The sequence below is a fragment of the Orycteropus afer genome, unplaced genomic scaffold (assembly GCF_000298275.1).
Source record: "Orycteropus afer afer isolate SDZICR_OR568_19922 unplaced genomic scaffold, OryAfe1.0 scaffold00272, whole genome shotgun sequence".
In the NCBI taxonomy this organism is placed as follows: domain Eukaryota; kingdom Metazoa; phylum Chordata; class Mammalia; order Tubulidentata; family Orycteropodidae; genus Orycteropus; species Orycteropus afer.
In genome coordinates, this window is record NW_006921859.1 from 2,289,497 (window position 1) to 2,308,747 (window position 19,251).

At 40.0% G+C, this 19,251-nt stretch overlaps 1 protein-coding gene across 1 annotated transcript in view; it reads left to right on the forward strand.

The window, feature by feature from the left end:
- CSMD2 (CUB and Sushi multiple domains 2) overlaps positions 1-19,251 on the forward strand; it is a 972,087-nt gene that overhangs the window by 700,638 nt on the left and 252,198 nt on the right. Inside the window, exons 23-24 of the mRNA XM_007950414.1 lie at positions 7,892-8,048; positions 13,788-13,979. Of these exons, the coding sequence (XP_007948605.1) occupies positions 7,892-8,048; positions 13,788-13,979 (349 nt within the window). The remainder of the gene's footprint in view (positions 1-7,891; positions 8,049-13,787; positions 13,980-19,251) is intronic.

Here is a 19,251-nt window from a genome sequence, read left to right on the forward strand (position 1 = left end):
ATGTCTTCTGCCCATTTTTGAATTGGATTGTTCGTCTTTTTGTTATTGAGGTGTTGGAGTTTTCTATAAATTCTAGAGATAAGTCCTTTGTCAGATATGTTATTACCAAATATTTATTTCCCAATATGTAGGTTCTCTTTTGACGCTTTTGGAGAAGTCTTTGGAGGCACATAAAAATTTAATTTTTAGAAGGTCCCAGTCATCTGGTTTCTCTTCTGCTATTCGTGCATTTTGAGTTAAAGAGTAGATGTGCATAGATTCTTTTGCATTTCTCAGAGACACATTCCTATCCTCTGTGTCTAATGATGGGAGACCCTGGGTGGTACAAAGCGTTAACACATTCAGCTGCTAACCATAATTTTGGAGGTTTGAGTCCACCAGAAGTCCCTTGGAAGCTTTCTTCTGGCGATCTACTTCCAAAAAATTCAGCCACTGAAAACCTTATGGTGCACAGTTCTACTCTGACACACATGGGTCACCGTGATGAGGCAGGGTTGACTAGATGGCAACTGGTTTTAACTGTATGGTGATAGACTGGACCATCAGAGCATTGTTCTTAAAGCTAAGCAATGTCCTGTTAGAATATGAATGTATACAAAAGTCCATCCCCAATAGCAATCAAGATGTCAAAATGAACAGAAATAAGTACAGAATTGACTGAGAGACATAAAAGACAGCTTGATTAAATGGATCCAGACATCATATACCTGGAAGGGAAGACTTAATATATTTTTTTTTCCTCAGTTATTCCATGTTTTCAGCATAACTCAGTCAAAATTATGCAAGGATTTTTTTTTTTTTTTTATGACTTGGGAAAATTCTTCTCAGGTTTATCTAAAAGAATAAATGTGGGAGAATATAAAACATTAAAAAGAAGACCAATATTTGAAAAAAGATTAAATGGTTGCACAAGTTGAAGAATGTAATCAGTGTCACTGAATTGTACATACAGAAATTGTATATTTTGTTGTGCATATTTTCACCACAATAAACAAAGAAGATGAATGAGGGAGATTTGTACTACTAAATATTTAAATAGTTCATAAAGCTACAGAAACTACCACAGTGTGGTTCAACCACAGGAATTTTTTAAAAAAAGATAGGCTAATGGAATAGAAAAGAAAGTTGACAGACAAAACCAAATACCATTGTTTGTATAACTGCTAATGATAGAATCAAGCAACATATTGCATTGGGCAAATCTGCTGCAAAAGGCCTCTTTAAAGTGTTAAAAAGCAAAGATCTTTGAGGAAGGACTAAGATGCGCCTGACCCAAGCCATGGTATTTTCAATTGCCTCATGTGCATGTGAAAGCTGACAGTGAAAAAGGAAGAGCGAAGAGTTGATGCCTTTGAATTATGGTGTTGGCAAATAATAATTAATATACCACGGACTGCCAGGAGGACAAACAAATCTGTCTTGGAAGAAGTACAGCCAGAATCTTCCTTAGAAGCGAAAATGGTGAGACTTTGTCTTGCTTACTTTGGACACATTATCAGGAGGGACGGATCCCTGGAGAAGTGTATTATGCTTCGTAGAGGATCAGCAAAAAAGAAGACCCTCCACAAGACGGACTGATGGCTGCAACAATAGGTTCAAACATACCTACAGTTGTGAGGATTGCACAGGACTGGGTGACATTTTGTTCTGTTATATATGGGGTCACGATGAGTAAGAACCAACTTAATGGCACTCAACAACAACAAAATAAGATAAAGGTGGATTGAAAATTGGTGGTGGTCAGAATAGTTACAAACAGCATTTGGTCAAATGGTTTACCAACAGGAAGAATTTTAACTTATACCATAAAAAAATAAAATAAAATAACTCACTGCCATCGAGTCGATTCTGACTCATAGGTGACCCCCGTTGGATTTCCGAGGCGGTAAATCTTTATGGAAGTAGATTGCCCAGTCTTCCTTCCGCATAGTGGCTGGTGGGTTTGAACCACCAACCTTCTGGTTAGCAGTCAAATGCCTTAGGTACTGCACCACCAGAGCTCCTTATCTTATACCATAAACCAAAATAAATTCCAGGTAGAGTCAAGGACAAAAGTACTGAAAGAAAACATTGGTTCATTTATTTATTATGGATTTACTGAGTGCCTGGTATGAACCAGGCACAATTTTGGGTACTGATGTATGAATAATTATATTGTGGATGGGGTTTAATATCATGATGGAAATCCCTGCAGCTGTTCAGATGCTGTTGTGGAAAAATATGTATACATCATATTAACTGAAAGAGTAGGTTGCCATATAGTATTTATAATTTGATCTTACTTTAATTTTTAAAATATAAAGAAATATATAGATATAAGAAAAGGTAGACACAGAGCAAAGCCTGGGAAGACAGTCACCAGCAAGCCATTGCTACTGCAAGTTTTTATTTTCTTTGTATTTTTCTGGTTTTTTTTTTTTTTTTTGGGGGGGGGGTGAGTTTTCTACAGTAAATACGTTATTGTAATGAGACAGTTCTTAGTGAATCAGAATGAATTATGCTTTAAAATTAAGGAAAAATCCTGTTCCAGTTAAACATTTTATTTATTAACAATAGTTTTAATACCATTGTATATTAGTTAGTGTTCAAATTTCAATTATCTCATAAGTATCATGTTGTTGTTGTTGGGTGCTGTCAGGTCAGCTCTGACTCATGGTGACCCTCTGTACAACAGAACAAAACATTGCCCAGTCTTGCACCAGCCTCACAATCCTCACTATACCTGAACCCATCATTGCATCCACAATGTCAATCCATCTCGTTGAGGGCCTTCCCCTTTTTCGTTGACCCTCCACTTTACCAAGCATGATATCCTTCTCCAGGGAATGGTCCCTTCTGACAACATGACCAAAGTAGGTGAGACGAATTCTGGCCATTCTCGTTTCCAAGGAGCATTCCCGCTACACTTTGTCCAGGCCACATTTATTAGTTTTTCTGGCAGTTCATGATATTTTCAGTATTCTTCACCAACACAACTCAAAAGCATCAACTCTTCTTTGGTCTTCCTTATTCATTGTCCAGCTTTCACATGCATATGAGGCGATTGAAAATACCACCGCTTAGTTCAGGTGCACCTTAGTCTTCAAAGAGATATCTTTGCTCTTCAGCACTTTAAAGAGGTCTTTTGCAGCAGATTTGCCCAAAGCAATACGTCTTCTGATTTCTTGACTACTGCTTCCTTTGGTGTTGATTGTGGAACCAAGTAATATGAAATCTTTGACAACTTTCATCTTTTCTCCATTTATCATGATGCTACTTATTGGTCCACTTGTGAGGATTTTCATTTTCTTTATGTTGAGATGCAATCCATACTGCAGACTGTAGTCTTTAATCTTCCTCAGTAACTGCTTCAAGTCAGCTTCACTTTCAGCAAGCAAAGTTGAGTCATCTTCATATCGCAGGTTGTTAATGAGTCTTCCTCCAATCCTGATGCTATGCTCTTCTTCATATAGTCCAGCTTCTTGTATTATTTGCTCAGCATACAGATTGAATAAGTATGGTGAAAGGATACAACCCTGACACACTCCCTTCCTGATTTTAAACCATGCAATATCCTCTTGTTCTTTTTGAATGACAGCTTCCTGGTCTATGTACAGGTTCCTCATGAGCACAATTAAGTGTTCTGGAATTCCCATTCTTCTCAATGTTTCCCATAATTTGTTATGATATACACATTGGATGCTTTTTTTATAATCAATAAAACACAAGTAAGTGTCTTTCTGGTATTCTTTGCATTCAACCAAGATCCATCTGACATCAGCAATGATATCTCTTCTGAATCCAGCTTGCATTTCTGGAAGTTCTTGTCACTATATTGCTGCAATCATTTTTTAATTACCTTCAGCAAGATTTTATTCGCATGTCATATTAATGATGTTGTTCGATAATTCCCATTTTCTGTTGGATCACCTTTCTTTGGTTGTTGTTGTGGTGGTTATGTGCCATTGATCTAACTCATAGCAATCCCTCCCTGGGTTTTCGAGGCGGTATCACTATGGAAGTAGATTGCCCAACCTTCCTTCCAAGGAGTGGCTGGTGAGTTTGAACCGCCAGCCTTCTGGTTAGCAGTCAAGTGCCTTAGGCACTACGCTACCAGAGCTCCTCCTTTCTTTGGAATGGGTACGAATATAGATCTCTTCCAGTCAGTTGGCCAGGTAGCTGTCTTCCAAATTTCTTGGCATGGATTAGTGAGTGTCTTCAATGCAGCATCAATTTGTTGAATCATCTCAATGAGTATTCTGTCAATTTCTGGAGCCTTTTCTTTGCCAACTCCTTCAGTGCAACTTTGACTTATTCCTTAAATACCATTGGTTTTTAATCATATACCACCTCCTGAAATGGATGAACATCAACCATTTTTGGTACAGTGACTCTGTGTATTCCTTTCATCTTCTTTTGATATTTCCTGCATCATTCAATATTTTGCCCATAGAATCTTTCAGTATTGCAACTCGAGGCTTAAATTTTTTCCTCAGTTCTTTCACCTTAAGAAATGCCAAGCATGTTTTTGCCTTTTGGTTTTCTAACTCCGGGTTTTTGCACATTTCATTATAATAATTGACTTTGTCTTCTTGAGCTACTCTTTGAAATCTTCTATTCAGCTCTTTTATCTTGTCATTTCTTCCATTTGGTTTAGCTACTCTCTGTTTAAGGACAAGTTTCAGAGTCTCTTCTGACATCCATTTTGGTCTTTTCTTCCTTTCCTGTCTTTTTAATGACCTTTTGCTTCCTTCATGGGTGATATTCTTGATGTCATCCCACAATTCCTCTGGTTTTCAGTCATTGGTATTCAATGCATCAAAACTATTGTTTAGATGGTCTCTAAATTCAGGAGGGATATAATCAAGATCATATTTTGGTTCTTGTGGACTTGTTTTGTCTTCAGCTTCAACATGAACTTGCAAATGAGCAGTTGATGGTCTGTTCCACAATCTGTTCCTGGCCTTGTTTTGGCTGAAGATATTGAGCTTCTCCATCGCCTCTTGCCACAGATGTAGTCAATCTGATTCCTGTGTATTCCATCTGGAGAAGTCCATATGTATAGCCACCATTTCTGTTGTTGAAAAAAGGTATTTGCGATGAAGGTCATTGGTCTTGCAAAATTCTATCATGCGATCTCCAGCATTGTTTCTATCACCAAGACCATACTTTCCAACTACTGGTGATTCTTCTTTGTTTCCAACTTTTGCATTCCAGTTGCCAGCAATGATCAACACATCTTGATTGCATGTTTGGTCAATTTCAGACTGCAGAAGCTGGTAAATATCTTCAATTCCTTGTCTTTGCCTTTGGTGGTTGGTGCATAAATTTGAATAATACTAGTATTAACAGAGGAGCTCTGTTAGCTTAGTGCCTAAGGCACTTGATTGCTAACCAGAAGGCTGGTGGTTCAAACCCACAGCCATTCCTCAGAAGGAAGGTTGGGCAATCTACTTCCGTAGTGATACTGCCTCAGAAACCCAAGGAGCGGTTGCTATGAGTCGGGTCCAACTCAGTGGCACATAACAACAACAACAATATTAACTGGTCTTCCTTGTAGGCATATGGATATTATCCTATCACTGACAGCATTGTACTTCAGGATAGATCTTGAAACATTCTTTATGATAATGAATGCCATTTCTCTTCAATTTGTCATTCCTGGTGTAGAGCATATGGTTGTCTGATTCAAAATGGCCAAAACCAGTCCATTTCAGCTCACTAATGCCTAGGATATCGATTTTTATGCATTCCGTTTCATTTTTGACAACTTCCAATTTTCCTAGGTTTATACTTTGTACACTCCATGTTCCACTTATTAATGGATGTTTGCAGCTATTTTTCTCATTTTGTGTCATGCCACATCAACAAATGGAGGTCCCAAAAGCTTTGCTGTATCCACATCATTAAGGTTGACTATTTTGAGGAAGGAGCTCTTCTCCAGTCGTGTATTGAGTGCCTTCTGACGTGAGGGGCTCATCTTCCAGCACTGTATTAGATGATGTTTCAGGGCTGTTCATAAAGTTTTCCAGTAATATACCAGACAGTGTTTTACTGCTATTCATAAAGTTTTACTAGCCAATTCTTTGAGAAGTGCATGGCCCCTTCCTTCTTCCAAGTCTATCTTAGTCTGGAAGCCCCACTGAAACCTTTCCACCATGGGTGACCTTGCTGATATTCGAAATACCAGTGGCATACCCTCCAGCCTCACAGCAACATACAAACCACCACAGTATGACAAACTGATAGATGAGTGGTGGCATAAATGTCATAGTGTTTCTCAAATTTATATTCTGTTTGAATCAGAATACAAATAAGGTCCACACATTGGATTGGTTGTCTCTTAGGTATTTGTAAATCTGTAGATTTTTTTTTTTCCTTCATTATCTCTTTTCTTCCTTTGTAATTTATTTGTTAAAGAAATCAGATCATTCGTCCCTTGGAATTTCCCACATTCTGGATTTTGCTAATTACATTCTTGGGATATCATTTCATGTCACTTTATATTATATATTTTAAATTGGAAGTTGGATCTACAGGCTTGATCTGATTCAAGATTTATTATTATTACTATTTTTTTTTTTTTTTTGCAACATAAATCCATAAGTGGTGGTGTGTCTTCTATCAAAAAACACATGCTATCTACTTCTTCCTCTTAATGGTGATGCTAGCAACCAATGATGATTAATGCCTTGGTTCATTCATTCAAACACACGTTTTAATGGGTAAAATATCCTTTATAGCAATTTGGATGCAGCAGTACACTAAACTCTAAAGCAGTGTCATCTCTATGTCTGTCTCATCTCAGTGGTGTCTCTCTCAGTCTATCAGTGATATAAAACAATTGCATATAGGATCTAGAAACAGACTTGAGATTCCCAGGAGCGGAAATCTCTGTAATATACAGCACTGTTAGCTTGAAGAATGGTTTCTTTTAGAAAGCTGTGCTTCATAAATAGTCAAATGGAAATATTGTTCTACTTTGCTGGCAGCTGGCACCACATTGTGTGCCACGTACAAATATTCATCACCCACCCATAGATCCCATCTTTGATATTTACCAAAGCACCAGGGGGTCTTTCACTCAATCACAACTTCTGTTGTTGTTTGTACAATTATCTGGAAAGGAGCGGCAACCCTGAAACCTGGGGAGCCAGTTCATTATTCTGATGATTGTTGTCTTTGGTGATACTCAGAAGTTCAGGGGACAGATGGGAGTCAGGAAATCCAGATGCCTGCATGCTTCCATCCCTGGCAAGCCCAGCAGGCCCTAGCTGGGACCTTCATTTTAGGAGGAAGGAGATCGAGGCTGAGCTTAGGGGATGGAAAGGGACCATGACAAACTAGTCTCTTCAACTCCATCCTGCCTGGATCCCAGGGACCATGTCCACCAAAGTGGTTGAAACTGAGGCCACTGCTCCAGTACAGTGGAGTCAAGCAGAAAGGTGGCTATCTCATGTACTGGAAGGACAAAATTGAGTGTTTAGCAATGTAGAAATGCCTGCTGCATTCAGCCTGCCTGTCTGCAAGAACAGATGGCTTGGGGAGTCAGACAGCCCGACCCCAACCTCCCCAGGCTGCTGATGGGTAAGCTGATGCCATATGGGGGTTGAAGGAGCAAGAGCAGATCTCCACTGGAAAGGTTAGAATATAGCAACCAGTTCCTAGAGACTGGATTCACACTGAGATGGGATGGATACAGCACTGGCACCAAGTGGAAACAAGAGGAGCTAGTGATTTGCTTCATTGTTAAACTCGACTCTGCCATCTTTTTTGTGTCTGATGTCTCACTGCCTCTCTGACAGTTCTTACTGGTGCTAAGCTCTGGACATCTGGGCTGTGGGATGAGTAATTCCTGTTTGAAATGAAGCTATCCTGATGATACTAGGTTGGATGTCTCTCCTGTGTGCAGGTCTACGATGGCAACAACAACTCCGCCCGTTTACTGGGAGTGTTCAGCCGCTCTGAAATGTTGGGAATGAGTTTGAACAGCACATCCAGCAGTCTGTGGCTTGATTTTATCACTGATGCTGAAAACACCAGCAAGGGCTTTGAACTGCAGTTCTCCAGTAAGTCTTTCTTGCATCAGAGTGGATGAGGAAATGAGGCCTTCCCTGGTCCACAAGCAGGGGGAGATTGGGTTCTGGGACACTGTCCATCACATAAGTAGGTTTGATTTTCTCTAACTTGTGTTTGCTTAGCTCGTTGCTTCCTCTAAGACACTGTGTCTGTGATTTGGATAAGCTGCCACTCAGACTGCAGCTTCATGGTCTGAACACGTGGTTGACTGGGTTGAGGGTAACATTATACTTTTTACTCATTCATATTCACTGAACCTTTTCAATTAAAGCAACCAAACATTGTTATTGTTGGGTGCAGTCAGTCAATTCCAACTCACAGTAAGTAACCCACTATGAAAAAGTAGAACTGTCCCATAGGATTTTCTTGGCTGTAATCTTCACAGGAGCAAATTCCCAGGTCTTTCTTTTGTGGAGCCACTGGGTGGGTTCCAACCACCAACCTTTCTCAGTTAGCACTTGAGCACTTAACCATTTGCACTACCAGGGCTCCTTCACATAGACTTCCCTAGTCATGGCATTTATAAAATAATACTCAGTTCCAGCCAAATTCTAAAAATACAAACACTAAGGTATAATTATCTTCTTCGTTGCCCATTGCTATTGAGTTGATTCCAACTCATAGCAACTGTATGACAGAATGGAACGCCCCATAGGGTTTCCAAGGCTCTAATCCTTAGGGAAGCAGACTGCCACATCTTTCTCTTATAGAGCAGCTGGTGGGTCCAAACCACTGACCTTTTGATTAGCAGTCAAACACTTAACTACCAACTACCAAGGTTCTTACGTTCTTTGTTACTACTCCCTAAAGACTTGAGTCTTGATTTTTTTCCCTCTTTTTTTCATAATTTTAACTCTCCTCCTTTGTTGCGGGGATTTTGAAAATGGAACATACCCAGATTTGTAAGCAGCTCCAGACTACTTGACTTGACAGCCATCTTATTCACTTACTTGAGCCTCTATGTGCTCAATGTTGTTGTTAGATGCCTTCAACTCATGACAACCCCATGCACAAGTAGATAGGAGGCCTTCAGGAGGAAAGAGACAGAGGATGAGCTTGGGAGATAGAAAGGGACTGTGACAAACTAGTCTCTTTAACTCCACCCTGCCTGGATCCCACTTTGCTGGCAGCTGGCCAGTGGAATTTCCCACATTCTGGATTTTGCTAGATATGTCTGATATGTCTGGGTGATTTTCTTTTGGGGTCTATCCTGTTTGGGGTTCATTGGACTTCCTGAGTGGATATATTTTCATCTTTCATCATACCAGGAAAATTATCTTCCAACAAATCTTCGACAATTTCCTCTGTGGTTTTATTTGTCTCTTCCTGTTCTGGAGCAAGAGCAGATCTCCACTGGAAAGGTTACAATATAGCAACCAGTTCCTAGAGACTGGATTCACACTCAGATGGGATGGCTACAGTGCTGGCACCAAGTGGAAACAAGAGGAGCTAGTCATTTGCTCCATTGTTAAACTCTACCATCTTCCTTGCATCTGATCTTACTGCCTCTCTCACAGTTCTTATTGATGCTAACCTCTAGACATGTGGGCTGTGGGGTGAGTAATTCCTGTTTGAAATAAAGCTATTCCTAGATATCAGACATAACTAGGAAGAAACCTAGACCAACTTCGTCTAGAAGCTCCACTGAAATCTGTTCAGCAACACTGACAGATGAGTGGTGGCTACATTTGAGGTACATTGGCTGGGAATTAAACTAGGTCTCCCACATGGAAGGCAAGAATTCTACCACAGACCCACTACTTGCTCATTAGATGGGAAGGAATGTGCGCTTGTAGACTATTTCAAAATCCAATGAATATCCATTAACTGATGAGCAGATACAATGGAATTTCTTTTGGCAATTAAAAAATGAAGTACTGATTTTTGCTTTAAGATGGAGGAATAGGCAGACATGCGACACAGACCCTCTTCAACAAAGAAAAGAAAAAGCAATTGACAGAGATACAGAAGATAATCCTGGAGCCCTGAGCTTTGAAAGGAACTATGCAGAAGTGGATTAGCCAACTAGTGGAAAAACCTGAACAGAAACAATGAGTACAGAGATGACTGGAACTGCTGACTGTCAGCTACTCTGATGGGACCAACAGCCTGAATATTTCCAAGTGGTGTTGAGACCTGAAAATTGACCTAAAGATTAACCCTGGTCACCAAGGGCTGCAAGGGACAACTGTGCTGGTGGCCTATGACTAGGAAGGGAAACAGCAGCAAGGAAGGAGACAACCTGAGCTTTTGACTTTCTACTGTCCAGAGGGCACAGCCATTTTGATTGTTTACATGAGGTAGCTGTTTTGGATATTTAAAGTGACCAAGGGTGCAGCCATTTTGAATGTTTACAAGTAGCAGCCATTTTGGATATTTAAAGTGACCGAGGGCACAGCCATTTTGAATGTTTACAAGCAGTGGCCATCTTGGATATTTAAAGTGACTGAGGGCACAGACATTTTGAATGTTTACAAGTGGCAGCCATTTTGGATATTTAAAGTGACCAAGGGTACAGCCATTTTGAATCTTTACAAGTCGCAACCATTTTGGATTTTAAAGTGATACTATTCTCATTTGGATTCCAGGGACCTGTGAATAGGCTCTGTTTTGCCAAGGTTGGCAGGGACATACGAGAGGCTGACAACAGGAAAGGAGACAGGTGGTGAGTGTATAAGTGCTGTCAACTAGCCAACAGAGGAGCATTTTACCCTGCTTGCGTAAATAACATACAAAGAAAACAAAAATCATGGGCATGTCACTCCAACATACAATCACCAATTAAATATAAACACAAAAACATCACAATGCCTCAGAGACAACAGAGCATCACAGTCCATACAAAGAAGCAAGATAAAGCAGAAGTAACAAAGGACCAGGATACAGACCCAAAACACATCCCTGAGGAAGATGCAGCATTGGAACTCCCTGATAAGGAATTCAAAAGAATTATATTTAGATATCTTCAACGAATTGAGAGACAGATCAAGGAAAACACAGAGAAAATGCTAGAACAATTTCAAAAGATGATACAAGAACAAAATGACAAAATAAATGAAAAATTAGAAATGATACAAAATCAACAGAAATCCAGAAGATTAATACTAAATTTTCAGAAATAGATGGGACATTGAATGGGCAAAGGAGCAGAATTGAATCAATGGAAGATAGAATTAGTGAGATTATAGGCAAAATCCTGAACAATTCTTTGGAAAGGGATCAATCAGAAAAAAGATCAAAACAAAATGAAGAAAGCCTAAGGTTCATGGGGGATACCATCAAAAGAAATAAGCTACATGTAATTGGAATTCCAGAACAGGAAGAGACAAATAAAACTACAGAGAAAATTGTCAAAGATTTGTTGGAATAGAATTTTCCTGGTATGATGAAAGATGAAAATATATCCATTCAGGAAGTCCAACGAACTTCAAACAGGATAGACCCCAAAAGAAAATCACGCAGACATATCGTCATCAAACTCAGCAAAACCAAAGACAAAGAAAGAATCATGAGAGCAGCATGGGAAAAACAAAAAGTTACCTACAAGGGGCAACCAATAAGACTAAACTCGGATTTCTCAACAGAAACCATACAGGCAAGAAGACAATGGAATGGTATATATAAAACCCTGAGAGAGAAAAATTTCCAACCAAGAATTATGTACCTAGCAAAATTGTCCCTCAAATATGGTGGTGAAATTAGGACATTTCCAGATAAGCAGAAATTAAGGGAATTTGTGAAAATCAGACCAAACTTACAAGAGATGCTAAAGGGAGCCCTTTGGACAGAGAAGCAACAACAGCCAACAACAACTGACCATTAACACACATGATGATATGACCCAGAAACCAACCCAGCTATGGAAGTATCCAAAGTAAAGAAGCCTACAAGATTGTAAACAGGGAACCAGAGACATCAATTGGCAAATGAGGACAACTACAAACCAAAAAGAGGGAAAAATTGTGTAGTTACAGAACTTCTAGATGGTCAGGAAGTCAAGATAACTACAAGATAGAACAGACTGTTGTAAACTTGGGAAGAAAACTATAAATCACAGGGTAACCTCAAAGAAAAATGATAAACCTTCGCATCAAAAAAGAGGACCAGCATAAATATTCAGCAAATACTAAACCAATACCAATGAAGGAAGTAATAACATGACTCATAAACATAACATGCTTAGCATAGAAAATTATGTGGAACAAAGAAATTGACACCACAAAAAGCACATAACAAAAATGACAGCAACAAATTCATATTTGCCAGTAATTACATATCTGGCAAGGGACTTATCTCTAAGATTTATAGCAGAAGAGTAGATGACTAAACTATAGTACATACACATAATGGAATGCTATGCAGTACTAAAGAATAATGTAGAGTCTGCAAAACACTGCATAATATGGATGAACTTGGAGAACATTATACTGAGTGACATAAGTCAATCACAGAAGCTCAAGTATAATATTAGTTTGTTGTTGTGGAGGGTCAAGGAAAGGTTTACACATGGAGGGAAACTTTCTTTGTTGGTTGCCAGGGGTGGGTGGGGAGAGGAGGGAACACTGCAAAAAAAAAATGCATTGACCCATGTCACTTTAGTTTTGTGTATTTCACTGTACATAAATTATATTTCAATAAAATGAATTTTTTTAAAAAAATGAAGTCCTGATACATGATTCAACTCAGATGAGCCTTGAAATTATTGTGCTAAATAAAAGAAGCCAGTCACAAAGGACCACATATTATATGATTCCATTTATATAAAATGTCCAGAATAAGCAAATCATAGAAATATAATGTGCATTAGTGTTTTTCTAGGGCTGTAGTTGGGGGAGGGCGATGGCACGTAACCGCTAATGAGCATGGAGCTTCCTTTTGTGCTGACGAAAATGTTCTAGAATTGATTACAGTGATGGTTGCACAGCTCTTCAAATATACCAGAAAATACCGAATTGTACACTTTAGATGGGTAATTGGTAGGGTATGTGTCAGTAAAGCTGTTAGGAAGAAATCCAACGAGTATACTAAGGATTCCCTGCCTAGCTCACGGACTTTCTCCTGTTAGAGCAGACGGTGAAGTGGAACAGGATTAAGTGGAGTCACATTGAATCTCACTGCTATCACTTGACAATTGTATGACTTTGGAACAATTTATTTAATCTTCTCAAGTCAACGTTCATAGTTGTAAATTGCAGGTAATTATACCTACCTATAAGACATCCATGAATAACAAATGAGAGATACCACATGTAAAGCACCATAGAGCAGGAGCTCTGTATCAGTTGGCTCCCTTCTCCAGCCTTTTGCGATGGTATATTTAAGCAGAACATAGTTGAGCTTTAAACATACATTTAAAATAACATTTCCATATTACGCTATCCTATCAGAATGTCCCAGTGAGAAAAATGGAACAGATAACAGCTCCTGCTAACAAAACACTATGGTATCTAACGCAGGAAATAGAAAACCCAGGCTCTCTACCTGGAAACAATTGAAAGCTGTTCTTGGAGAAATAATTTGAATCATTTGCATATGGCACCAGGGGAACAAATGCTCCTTAATAGCCCCTCACCTGAGTATTGAAATGGGGAGGAAATCCCAAGTAGTGACTCTGTCAGAACCCAGAGGTCCTTACCAGGTGTCTTCCTTGAGCATATGGGCTTAGAGGGAAGAGAGAATCTGTCAAGAGAGGTGCACCTTGCTCACGCTACCTCTTCTCTCTTTACCAGGTTTTGAACTCATCAAATGCGAGGACCCAGGAACACCCCAGTTTGGCTACAAGGTCCATGATGGAGGTTATTTTGCCGGGAGCTCTGTGTCCTTCAGCTGTGACCCTGGATACACCATGCGGGGCAGTGAGGAGCTGTTGTGTCTAAGTGGCGAGCGCAGGACCTGGGACCGGCCTCTCCCAACCTGTGTCGGTAGGAGGCCTCTTGCTCTTCAAGCTCCCTCCAACCCAGGTTCCCTGCTCTGATGTCATTAAGGATTTCAGTGCCATGTTGGATCCCAGGCTTCAGAACCTGGAGGCCATCCAGCTGGACTGAGCCCTCCTGTTAGCAGGGATCACACTGGCCCTGCCCACCCTCCTTCGTGTCCTCACTTTCACACCTCATTGCATCGTGCAGCAGCACAGCCCTTGTCACAGTTTAGCATGTGGAATCCGAGCCAAGGCACACCTTCAGAACTGTAACACTGGAGATGCAGAAGAGGTGGGAGAGTCACTTAGAAAGGGGAAGGTTCGCGGTTTTGCCTGCATTCCAGATGTTCCTTCACCACAAGGATTCAAACAGATCTCCAACTCTCTCTGCGCCTCAGTTTCCCTACAGATACACTGCTTCCTTCTTTGGGAGAAAGGTGAAGAAAGAGTAAGATAATTCATTAGCATCTTCTTAAGCCTAAGATGCATCCAGTGTCAGCAGAGGCTCTGAGGAAGCTTTATCTATGAGGCACAGGACAAGAGAAGGCTGGCCTAAGGCAGAAATGTGACATAGGCAAAAAAACGTCATTATGTTTGTCTAGACTTTTCATCTTTCACCTCCCACCTCACTACACACACTACTCTCCTCACTGATCAGGATTCCTAACACACTGCTTTGTCCCACCTTCCCAGCCCTGAACACCAGGCCTTTCTCTCTCCCTATGTCCTTCTCCATGTCCCAGAACCTCAGTGTGACTGTCAGCACAGCATGACAAATATTATAAGACCAAAACATCAATTTGAAAGGCATTTAAGTGCCTTCTATACACCTATGCATGTACCACAATTGGTGTGTGTTTGGGTGTCTGTTGTTAATTAGGTGCCGTAGAGTCCATTCTGACTCATAGCAAACATATGTACAAACAGAATGAAACACTACCTGCTCCTATGCTATCCTCACCGTCTTGCTATGTTGGAGCCCATTGTTATAACCACTGTGTCAGTCCATCTCGTTGAGGGTCTTCTTTTTCGTTGACCCTTTACTTTATCAAGCATGATTTCCTTCTCCAGGGATTGGTCCCTCCTGATAATGTGTCTAAAGTAAGTGAGATGAAGTCCTGCCATCCTTGCTCCTAAAAGCATTCTGGCTGTACAGATTTGTTCACTACTTTGGCCATTCATGTTGTATTCAGTATTCTTCACCCACACCATAATTCAAAGGCATTAATTCTTCTTCATGCTTCCTTATTCATTGTCTAGATTTCACATGTATATGAGGTGATTGAAAATACCGTGGCTTGGGTCAGGCACATCTTAGTCTTCAAAGTGACATCTTTGCTCTTTAACACTTAAAAGAGATCCTTTGCAGCCGATTTGCACAGAGCAATATGTCACCTGATTTATTGACTGCTGCTTCCATGAGCATTGGTTCCAAGTAAAATGGAATATCTGACAACCTCAGCCTTTTCTCCATTTATCATAATGTTGCTTATTAGTCCAGTTTGTTTTTTTTTTTTGTTGTTGTTGTTGTTTTCTTTATGTTGAGCTATAATCTATACTGAAGACTATAGCCTTTGATCTTCATCAGTAGTGCTGATGAAGTAAGGTTGGGTCATCTGTATATTGCCAGTTATTAATTCCTCCAATCCTGATGTTGTATTCTTCTTCATTTGATCTAGTTTCTTGGATTATTTCAATAACATACAGATTGAATAAGTATAGTGAAAGGATCCAACACTGATGCACACCCCTCCTGATTTTAAACCAAGCCATATCCCTTTGTTCTGTTGAAACAACTGCCTTTTGGTCTGTATACAAGTTGCCCATGAGCACAGTTGGGCATTCTGGAATTCTCATCCTTAGCAATGTTATCCATAATACACAGCCTTTGTATTGTCAATAAAACATGGGTAAACATCTTTCTGGTATTCTTTGCTTTCAGCTAAGATCTATCTGACATCAGCAATGATATTGCTCATTCTACATCTTCTGAATCCAGTTTGGATTTCTGGCAGTTCCCTGTCAATATACTACTACAGCCATTCTTGAATTATCCTCAGCAAAATTTTATTTGCATGTGGTTGTAATGCTGTTGTTCAATAATTTCCACAGTCTGTTAGATCACCTTTTTTTTTTTCTTTTACTTTTATTGTGGTGAAAAACGAGGGTCTGTGTAGCTTGTCTGCCTATTCCACCATCTTGCCGGAACTCCCCTGGATCACCTTTCTTTGGAATGGGCACAAATGATGGTTCTCTTCCAGTAGGCTGGCCAGGTGGCTATCTTCAAATGTCTTGGCAGAGACAAGTGAGCACTTCCAGCATTGCATCCATTTGTCAAAATATGTTCATTTGTATTCTGTCAATTCCTGAAGCTTTCTTTTTCACCAATGCCTTCAGTGCAGGACTTCTTCCTTCAGTACCATCAATTCTTGATCATATGCTACCTCCTGAATTGATTGAATATTGACCAATTCTTTTTGTTATGGTGACTGTATATTCCTTCCATCTTCTTCTGATGCTTCCTGTGTCATTCAGTATTTTGCCCATAGAATCGTACAGCATTGCATCTCAAGGGTTGGCTTTTTTCTTCACATCCTTCAGCTTCAGAAATGCCAAGCTTGTTCTTCCTTTTTCGTTTTCTAACTCCAGGTCTTTGTGTGTTTCAATGTAATACTTTTCTGTGTCTTCTCAAGCTGCCCTTTGAAATCTTCTGTTCATATCTTTTACTTCATCATTTCCTCCATTCACCTTAGCTACTCTACTTCAAGAGCAAGTTTTAGAGTCTCTTCTAATATCCACTTTAGTATTTTCGTTCTTTCCTTTCTTTTTAAGGACCTTTTTGCTTTCTTCACGTATGATGTCCTTGGTGTCATTCCACAACTCATCTGGTCTTTGGTCATTAGTGTTCCATGCCTCAAATTCAATCTTGAGATGGTCTTGAAATTCAGGTAGTGTATACTCAAAGTAGTACTTTGGCTCTCATGGACTTGTTTTGTTTTCTTAAGCTTCAGCTTCAATGTGTATATGAGCAGTTGATGGTCTGTTCCACAGTTGGCTCCTGGCCTTGTTCTGACTATTGATATTGAGCTTCTCTTTCCATGGTTATAGTCAACTTGGTTCTATCATGCGATCTCTGGTGTCATTTTAGTCACCAAGGTTATATTTTCCAACTACTGATCCTTCTTCAACTTTCATATTCCAATGACCAATAGTTTTCAATAAAATTTGAATGCATGCTTTATCAACTGTAGAAGTTGGTTAAAATCTTCAATTTCTTCATCCTTGGTGTGCGTGGTTAGTGCATAAATTTGAACAATAGTTGTATTAACTGGGCTTCCTTGTAGGTGTATGGATATTGTGCTGTCACTGTCGGTGTTAGATTTCAGGATAAATCTTGAAATGTCCTTTTTGACAATGAGTACAACACCATTTCCTCTTCAATTTGGCTTTGTAGACCATATCATTATTTGGTTCAAAATGGCCAATGACAGTTCATTTCAGCTCACTGGGGCCTGAGATATGAATCTTCAAGCATTCCATTTCTGTTTTGACAACTTACACTTTTCCTTCATTCATACTTTTATATGTTCAATGTTCCAATTATCAATGGATGTTTGCAGCTGTTTCTTCTCATTTTGAGTCATGCCACATCAACAAATAAAGGTCCCAAAAGCTTTACTCCGTCCACATAAATTAAGGTAGATTCTACTTTGATGAGACAGCTCTTCTCAAGTCATATTTTGAGTGTCAACCAATCTGAGGGGCTCATCTTCCAGGACTACATCAGTCAGTGTTCCACTGCTATCATCAAGTTTTCACTGGCCAGTTTTTTTAGAAGCTGGTCACCAAGTACTTCTTCCTGTTCTGTCCTGAAGCTGAAACCTGTCTCTGCTGGTATCTGAAATACAGGTAACATCACTTCCAACATCACATCAAGATGCAACCTACACCCGTGTGACAAACTGGAAAACTAGTGATGATGGGTTTGTGTAGAGGCATAAAAAATAATTAAAAAACCAGAAAGAATAACACATGTTTCCTGTTCTTGGGAAAATTCATACTCTAAGAAGGGGAACTGACACATAAGCAGACGATTTAAGTACAAGATAATCACTATAAAAGAGCTGTGTGCAGATTATTTGGGCATGCAGAGGAAGTTTTCCATAGACAGTGATGTTTCTTCACTGGGACTAGGAAGGATGGGTAAGAATTCATCAATGATGGGAGAGAGATATGGAAAGGAGGAATTCTAGTTTAAGCACATGCAAGTGCTGATGATATGAACCACCATGATGGGAAGTACTAATGACTGATAGTGGTTCTTTTCCCCAAGACAATTACATTTTAAGAGGATCTCCAACGCTATTGCATAGCAGGGGGTCTGTGGGCAAGAATTTTAGATCTGAAAATAGATAGACCATAGTAGTGACCTTTGGAGTTCTTCCTTCCCCTTTGTGCTTGTCTTTAAGCCAGTCTGTAGACTTGCCCCAGCCCTTTCCTTCCAACCCTCTTTCCACTTCCTTTTTCCATTCATGTGCCAGACCCTGTGCTAGGTGCTGAGGATGCAGAAAAGAGCAGATCCCTGGCCAGTGGGGGAGGTCCATACATAAACAGAAAATGCTGTAATGCCAAAGGCAAGCCAAAGCAAGCAAATGTGATGGAGACATGATAATGGTTCACATGATGGAAGAGTTATTTGCTTTGTAGAAAGGAATCACTATAAAGTTGTTTGAGTATCAGACATCCTAGTTGGACTAGTATTAGAAGATCCACTTAAGCAGGGCTAGTATTTATACTTTGAAACTGGGGGGTCTTCCCCAATGACACTTGCTCAGGCTCCACTGCTGTTAGGGGAGTGAGGGTTTGTATTTGGGATTTTTATGCTTTTACATATCACATCACGGTAGACTTCCTTATGGTCTACCAGAAATGACTAGTGTGGCTTAAAGCATCCACATGTCTTCTTCATTGATGAGACGGCTGAGTGGTCTCTGCAGACATGAAGCAACCAGGCTTAGAAGGCTCTAGGCTGGAAAGAAGGGAGAAGTCGAGACAGGGTAGAGTTTAAGGTTCTGGTATTGGTGAATCTGCTGTGGCTTGCCCATTTGTCCCCCTCCTGCCCACCTGCCATTCCCTAGTCATAGGGACCCTATGAAAAAGAAGCAGTTGTGTCCATGAGGAAGTATTCTCAGTCAGTACTGCTGCCTCCAAACACTTGCTGGGAAGAAGGAAGTGCTTCTCCATCTGGGTTGTAGATGGAAGCACTAGGCAAGGGC